General features: G+C 51.7%; 1 protein-coding gene across 3 annotated transcripts in view; it reads left to right on the forward strand.

The window, feature by feature from the left end:
* The window catches only part of FASN (fatty acid synthase), a 167,024-nt gene that overhangs the window by 136,396 nt on the left and 22,820 nt on the right, over nucleotides 1-7,808 (forward strand). For all 3 annotated transcript variants that reach the window (XM_019503691.1, XM_019503683.1, XM_019503700.1), the window contains 13 exons: nucleotides 814-929; nucleotides 1,238-1,413; nucleotides 1,727-1,918; nucleotides 2,216-2,296; nucleotides 2,385-2,570; nucleotides 2,882-3,061; nucleotides 3,299-3,502; nucleotides 4,611-4,921; nucleotides 5,047-5,436; nucleotides 5,973-6,137; nucleotides 6,306-6,424; nucleotides 6,533-6,687; nucleotides 7,148-7,339. In XM_019503691.1, coding sequence (XP_019359236.1) covers nucleotides 814-929; nucleotides 1,238-1,413; nucleotides 1,727-1,918; nucleotides 2,216-2,296; nucleotides 2,385-2,570; nucleotides 2,882-3,061; nucleotides 3,299-3,502; nucleotides 4,611-4,921; nucleotides 5,047-5,436; nucleotides 5,973-6,137; nucleotides 6,306-6,424; nucleotides 6,533-6,687; nucleotides 7,148-7,339 — 2,467 coding nt within the window. The remainder of the gene's footprint in view (nucleotides 1-813; nucleotides 930-1,237; nucleotides 1,414-1,726; nucleotides 1,919-2,215; nucleotides 2,297-2,384; nucleotides 2,571-2,881; nucleotides 3,062-3,298; nucleotides 3,503-4,610; nucleotides 4,922-5,046; nucleotides 5,437-5,972; nucleotides 6,138-6,305; nucleotides 6,425-6,532; nucleotides 6,688-7,147; nucleotides 7,340-7,808) is intronic.

Genomic DNA, 7,808 nt, shown 5'->3' on the forward strand with positions numbered 1-7,808 from the left:
TTTACTGTAGAAAGAAGGCAGTTCCCTAAAACCTGCACCATCCTGCCTTTGATGAAGAGAGAGCACAAAAACAACTTAGCGTTCTTCCTGACGCACATTGGAAAGATCCACTTGACTGGGTATGGTGTCTGGGGACAGGAAAGAGGGTGGTTAGTGTGGAGAACGGCGAGATCCATCTCCAGTGATGCCCTTGACTGAGAAATGCCTCTTGGCTTCTCTTTTGCACAGCAACACACTTTGGCATGTATAGGAGGCTGTGTCTGACCCAAAGCAGTGGAATCCCTTGGGTGGGGGAGAGGCAGGTTTGTCACAAACTCCTGGAACAGGAGACCAGCTTGGTAACCCACGAGTGCATGGACTATTGTGGCTTTTAGCACTGAGTATTGGTGTTTGGTTTTAATACCTGTGGCTCACAAAGGTCTCAGGGATGTTTCTGGCTGACAGATGCTCATGATGTGGAGTCAGTGCTGCTGGGGGAAAGGCCGACGGGTGTGCGCCTGTGGGGGAGGCTCAAGAGGATGATCTTGCCATTTTTGCAGTGTAATCTGAATCTCATTTAATCCTCTGAGCAGCAAGGGGTCCTGATTGGTAGAGCCCTGCAGCTATTAAGTGGATCCCTCCTTGCTCCATTTGTGATTTTTTTTAATGATCTTCTTCCTCCCCCTTGCTTGCACCCTCAGTGCTCACACACTCTGTGGGCACAAGCCTCAGCATCATGGCAGCACAAGTTTGTCTTCCCCAAAACCAGGCCAAATCTCAAATGAGAAATCGGGTTTCTCTGACCCCATGACCTTTTTGTATTTGCTTGGCTAGGCTATCCTGAAGAGAAGCTTGAAACCAACCTGCACCATCCTGCCTTTGATGAAGAGAGAGCACAGAAACAACTTGGAGTTCTTCCTGACACACATTGGAAAGATCCACTTGACTGGGTATGGTGTCTGGGGACAGGAAAGAGGGTGGTTAGTATGGAGAACGGCGAGATCCATCTCCAGTGATGCCCTTGACTGAGAACTGCCTCTTGGCTTCTCTTTTGCACAGCAACACATTTTGGCGTGGATAGGAGGCTGTGTCTGACCCAAAGCAGTGGAATCCCTTGGGTGGGAGAGAGGCGGGTTTGTTACAAACTCCTGGAACAGGAGACCAGCTTAGTAACCCATGAGTGCATGGACTATTGTGGCTTTTAGCACTGAGGATCAAGACCAAAATCTCAACTATCCTAACTTCTTATTTTTTCCAGAATAAATGTTCAGTCAAATAAGCTGTTCCCACCTGTTGAATATCCTGTGCCAGTAGGAACCCCACTCATCTCTCCCCACATCTTGTGGGATCACAGTGAGACCTGGTACTACCCAAAAGCCGAAGAATTTCCATCTGGCTCTGCAGGCTCTTCATCTGCTTCGGTGTACAATATTGGTGTGTACCTGCTGCTTCTGCTTTGCTTCCTCTCATTCATAAATCAGGAGCCCAAAGTCTAAGTAGAACCCCAAAATCCTGTTCTGAGGAGCAGTTCTGAAGCTTCATGTGGTTGGAACAGCTCTGGGGGCTGGGGTAAAAGGCTTTGCATGAAAGAGAAAGTGGTAGCAGCATTGAGAATTTTTTTTCCTCTTTTGTCTCCCACCCCTGCCTTGGGAGGGGGAAGGGTGGTGGTAGGAGAAACATCTTTATTCCAGAGCATTTCTGCTAAGAAGTTACAAAAGCTTTTTGTTGTTTCCTGTGTAATGGGTAGATGTGAACCCAGAGTCTCCTGACCATTACTTGATTGGTCACTGCGTTGATGGCAGAGTCCTCTACCCAGCCACTGGATACCTGGTGCTAGCCTGGCGAACCCTGGCACGGTCTCTGGGAGCTGTCATGGAACAAATGCCTGTCATGTTTGAGGATGTTGTGATCCACCAAGCAACCATCCTACCCAAGAAAGGTGAGAGGGGGATGAGCCTTGGTCCACATAGTAAAGTTGGGGAAAGACTGGTGGAAGGAGAGAGCGCAAGGCAGCAGGAAAGGGGGTGAAGATGTCATGCTCCTGGTCTCATAATGCATCTACAAGTAGGATGGGACATGTCCTGCTTTGTTCTATGGTGTGCAGGTGGGAAGAAGAGGGTGTGAAAGATGGGAGGTGCTGGGAATTTGGAGTGACAGGGAGCGGATGCCCCCTGGTCCCAGGAAGACCCTGCCCCACCTTCTGTCCTCCATGCAGCGATCTCTGCCTGTGTTGCAGGTTCTGTGCAGCTGGAGGTGAGACTCATGCCTGCTTCCCACAGCTTTGAAGTGTCAGAAAATGGAAACCTGAGTGTCAGTGGTAAGTAGACAACTCTGCGTGGCCTCCTGGGAATCCAATGCCATGCCTCTGCGTGCTGATGGCTCATGTTCTCTCTTGTGCCTGCTAGGGAAAGTTTACCTTTTGGAAGACACTGCTCTGAATAACTTTCATAATGAGCAAGCTGATTCTGATGCCCAGCCAGATGCAAGCTCCAGCCACCCCCTCTCCAAGACAGACATTTACACAGAGCTGCATCTACGTGGGTACAACTATGGGCCAACGTTCCAGGGGCTCCTCGAATGCAGCAGTGCAGGTGCGTCTCTTCTGAAGATGATGAAGGGGTTGGTCATTATGCCTGCTGACTTGTGCATGATATGCTAGTCAGGTGCACATAGCCACTGTGAAGCATCCACCCAGGTTGCATGGCTGAGGCCTACCTGCCTTGAGGCTTGGCAGCAGGGTCCTGTGCACAGGACGGATGCAGAAGATCCCTGTTGTGGCATTGGGTAGAGTGCACCTGGGCAATGCCAATTGTGCTGTCAGCCCTCTGGCAGCAGAGCCAGCCTTTTCCCTTCCCTCCCTCTGTGGGGTGCACACACTGACAGGGCTGCTTCTCTTTCCTAGGGAGCTGGGGCAAGCTCCTGTGGAATGGGAACTGGGTGACGTTCCTCGACACCATGCTGCACGTGACCGTCCTGGGCTATCCTGGGCGCAACCTGCGCCTACCCACACGCATCCGCTCAGTGTGCGTTGACCCCGTGCTGCACCTGAAGCAAGTGCAGACGTACAAGGATGACAAACAAGGTAACAGTCTCTCCCATGGTCAGGATTCTCCTGGCTGCTTTTGTGAAATTCCAGATGCTGAAAAGCAGCTACATCTTCCTGACGTAAAGCAGGCCCAGGGGCCTCTGGGCTGGCAGGTCATTGTGCTCCTACTTTGCCCACTGACACCACACTGGCTGTCTGGCCACCGGCAGCATAGCAGAGCCTCTTCTTGTGAAGCTTCCAGCAGCATCTGCATGTTCTCCTCTTGTCTTGCAGGTTTTGATGTGTTCTATGACCACTGTGTTGGCAGCATCAGGTCAGGAGGTGTGCAGGTTACTGGGCTCCACAGCTCTATAGCACCCCGCAGGCAGCAGGAACAGAGTTCTCCACTCCTAGAGAAGTTCTGCTTTGTGCCTTATGTTGAGATGGATTGTCTGTCTTCTGATGCACAGCTTCACACCATTCTGGAGCATTGCAAAGGTAAAGGGAGTTTAGTACCACTATAATTGTCCATGGCACCAGGAAGCAGGCTTTTTGGGGTGAAAGTCGTGCCTGCACCATCTTCTGAAATCATTGGTGCGCGCTCTTCTTCCAGCAGTCTCCTTGAGCAGGCGCTAGCCCAGGCTGTGGCTCTGATTTTAGTCGTACAGTCACAAAACATACTGTGCCCAAGGCACCACAGTGGAGCCAGCTGCTACAGGACCTAGAGCTGACTGACCCAGCCCTGGGCAGGCCGGGCTGAAGGGCTCTGTTGGCACTTCGCTAAGACATCCTCCCTCGGCAGGACTTCTGTGGCACTCAGCTGGCTTCTGCCCAGGAAGGCATCTGTCAAATGAGCTGCTGGTGCAGCATCTGTGCTGGTGCACCTATTTATTTATTTATTTATTTATTTATTTATTTATTTTAGTGTCCTAGATCTGCAGGACTCTACCTCTGTTAATATTGGCAAGAAAATTTTAAATCCCTGCCCCTCCCCCAAGCCCTTTTGAGTCCAGTCCCTTGTGTGCCTGTAGAAAGGGGCTGGAGGCGCTGACACCCCAGCCCTTGGTGCCAGAGCTGTGCGGGAGAAGAGGCAAACGGCAGTCCTTGGCAGATCTCCCGCTGTTCTTTAGGAGTAACTCAACTGAAGGCAGAACAGAAGTGGCTCTTCGGGAATTTTGAGCCTTGGGTGAGGTGCTTCTGGCATGGCTGAATCGGCTGTATCAGGATACCAGTTCTGTCTTCCAGGCAGCGAGATTGGCCTGATGCTCTTTTTTTCCTTCTACTCACTGGTGAAATTTAACAGCAGTCAAAGCCTTCCCTTTGTGGGGAGGGTTGTCCTTTGCACTCTTCTTGCCATGTTTGTGGAGAGCCAGCAAAGAGGACCTCTCTAGGATGAGGCCTCAGGATGCTGCTAGCAATAATGGAGACTAGTGTGTTGTGCTGTGTGTGAGTTGGCTGTTCTGGGTACACAACACCACAAGACCCACCGCTAATATCATCAGGAAGTCTCACAAGGTATGCCAAGCTGTTGCTCTTACAGGGCTTGTGTAATGAGGCAGCAGCAGGGAAGGATGTGTGACTCTCTCTCTCTCCTGCTGTGCTCTAGGTCTGATCCAGAACCTGCAGAACAAGGTAGCGCTGCATGGGGTTAGACTGGCCATCCCTGGGCTAGAGACTACAGGCACCAGGGCAGAGACTGTGCCTGCAGAGAAGGGCCTTCTGTACATCCTTGATAAAATCTGCCACCTGGAACTAAATGGAAACCTGTACTCTGAGCTGGATGAGATTGTGACCCAAGAGAAGATGCATCTCCAGGAGGATCCCCTCCTCAATGCCTTGCTAAATTCCCCACAGCTGAAGGTTTGTCTGGACTTAACCGTGGAGAATACGTCCAATATCAAGATAAAGATTGTGGAGGTTAGTTGGGACTTGGGGATGAGACTGGGTGGGAGAGGTCTTGAAATCCCAAGACTTACCTCTTGCTTTCATGTGCTGCCAACAGCTGAGGTATTTATCTTCCTTTCCTGTCTCTTCCTGTATAGGCACTGGCAGGAGACGGATGCCTGTTCTCTCGTATCACTCCTCTTCTAGAAACTCATCCCTTGCTAGAAGTTGACTACACTGCTACTGATAGAGCCCAGGAGGTCCTTTCTGCCTATGAGAAGCAGTTTCAGGAAACGGATGTTTCCCCTGGCCAGTGGGACCCTGTCCGTCCTCCACCTGGAAACCTGACCAATGCTGACCTGCTGGTGCTCAACTGCTCCATGAAAGTCTTGGAGAAGCCAGCAGAGATGCTCTCCAACCTGGTGGCCTCCGTGAAGGAAGGAGGGTTTGTGCTACTGCATACTCTTCTGGGAGGAGAAACTCTTGGAGAAACGGTCCATTTCCTTACAGCACTGGATGTGCAGCACAGACCAGGCTTCCTGACTCAGGTAAGTGTCTGCTGTTCTAGGCCCTTGGCTATTATCTCTCTGGTTGGTCCTAGAGTCTGGGATGCTGCTTGTAGACTCTCTGGTGGTTCATACTCCTGAACAGCTGCTCTGTCCCATTTCGGGGAAAAACAAAGGCGTCTTCCTGCCCTGGTGTCTGGTGCCTGATGGCAAACCTGGAGATGACACCCCGAGACAACCAGGAACAGGAGGACTGTTACTGTGGCACACAGCTGTGAATGCCAACCCACACTCGCTGTAGGGGCCGCTACAGTGCACGTAACAGCATCTCTGGCTCTTCGAGGAGCTGTTGGGATCCTTGGTGCTGGTTCTTTGAATGCTGGGAGTCCTGCATGCAGTGTCTCAGCAAAAGGACCGGGGGGGTGCGGGAAGATGGATGCATGGAGCAAGCTTCTGCCAAAGACCCTGTGTAGGGAGAAGGGGGCAGTGCTGGTTCCTGGTTTCCCCAGCTAGGTGTTGAATGGGATTCTAGCACCTCCTGGCTGGGCCAGTCATTCCCATCTTGCTCTGTTTCACAGGCAGCCTGGGAGGATTTGTTCAGCAAGACCTCGCTGAATCTCATGGCTGTGAAAAGATCCTTTTTTGGCTCTGTCATGTTCTTGTGCCGCCGGCAGGCTCCTGTCAAGCCACCTATTTTCCTGCCTGTGGATGAGACCCATTGCAAGTGGGTGGATTCCCTAAAGGTGAGTCTCTGGGTGGAGCCATGGGAATGGCTTGGGAAGAGGCAGCTTGTCTTCAACAGCATTCCAGGTTTTCCAGAGCCCTTTCCCTAGGCCCAGAGAGGCCGTGAGGTAGGGGCAGCAGCTCCCTTTCAGCACAGCTTAATCCACCTGGCTGGGCGCTTTTTGCAGAACCTCCTGGCTGATTCATCTGAGCAGCCTTTGTGGCTGACTGCAACCAAGTATCCAACCTCTGGCATTATGGGACTGATGACCTGCCTGCGCCAGGAGCCTGGAGGCCACAGGATCAGGTACAAAGCCACACTAGAGGCTCTTTGGGAGCAGAGGCCATCTTCCTCCTCCTGCTTCCTGGCAGGCAAAGTGACCAACATGGATTGTGTGTTCCATCTGCTCCCCAGGTCCCTGTTTGTTTCCAATCTGGACTCCTCCTCCCCTGTGCCTCCAACCAGCCCATCAGACTCGGAGATGCAAAAGATCCTGCAGAGAGACCTGGTGATGAATGTGTATCGTGATGGGAAGTGGGGCTCCTTCCGGCACCTCCTGTTGGAGCAAGGTGACGCTTTTTTAGCTGGGGGTCTGATGGCCACTGTCTCCTCTCGCAGGGTCTGGAAAACCTGGTGTGAGGAGATGCTTTTCCTCCTGGTGCCAAGAATTAGGCATGGGTGCATTTGGATCAGATTCAGCAGGACAATGGCATGACTTAATGTCTGCAGGCAGTATGAGCTAGCTCAGTGCCCAGGCAGGCTTGCAGCATGGAGAGGGCCTTTGCTGGGGGTAAATAGAAGAGCTGGCTAACGGTGAATGGCAAATATCCCTGCTCCCATGAATGGCTCCCAGACTTTGTCATGTGTGGTTTGGGTTTTGGGGGAGTGTTTCTTGGTGGTGGGTTTTTTTTTTGTTTGTTTGTTTGTGGGTTGTTTTTTTTTGCTGCTCTTGCTCAAATAATCTGCTTCGTCGGGTGAAGCGTCGCCATCAAGCTGATGTGTCTAAGGCTCTCCCATGTCTTCCTGCAGGCCAGTCCCAGGCTTTGACGGAATATGCCTGTGTGAACACGCTGATGCGTGGAGACCTCTCTTCCCTTCGCTGGATTGCCTCTCCGCTCTGCCACTATCCCAGCACTAAGCTCTGCAAGGTTTATTATGCCTCTCTCAATTTCCGTGACATCATGTTGGCCTCGGGGAAGCTCCCCGCAGATGCTATACCAGGTGAGTTGCTGGTGGAACTTAAAACACTTCCACCCACCCTGTGGCATAGGAACAAGTTCTGTAGTGAGATCGGCTCAGCCCTGCACTGATCCAGCCATAAATTAACTTTCTTGCACAAAGCTGATCCGGGGCAAGCAAAGGCATTACCTAAGCCCAGTATATTGTCAGGATCTCCCAGGTTTTGCTTTCATTGCCAGCACCATATATCATCAGTGCAGTTTAACATGTCTGCAGTACGCCTGTCAGGTGAGTATTCACTGTCAGAGCAGCAGAGCTGGCAGTGCAGTGACATGGCACACTGCTGTGGCTTCCCTGTGTACAGGAGGGTGGTGGTGTAACACCTTGCTTCACCAGGAATTTTGAGAATTAAAAGTGGGCACATCTGTCAATGCTGTGTTGCTGCTGCTAAAAACTCACAGGTGTGTTGGTGGAGATCTGCTGTGTTCAGTGATTTCCCGCCCCCCCCCCC

Source organism: Gavialis gangeticus, unplaced genomic scaffold (genome assembly GCF_001723915.1).
Source record: "Gavialis gangeticus isolate Ggan-Ray unplaced genomic scaffold, GavGan_comp1, whole genome shotgun sequence".
Classification (NCBI taxonomy): Eukaryota; Metazoa; Chordata; order Crocodylia; family Gavialidae; genus Gavialis; species Gavialis gangeticus.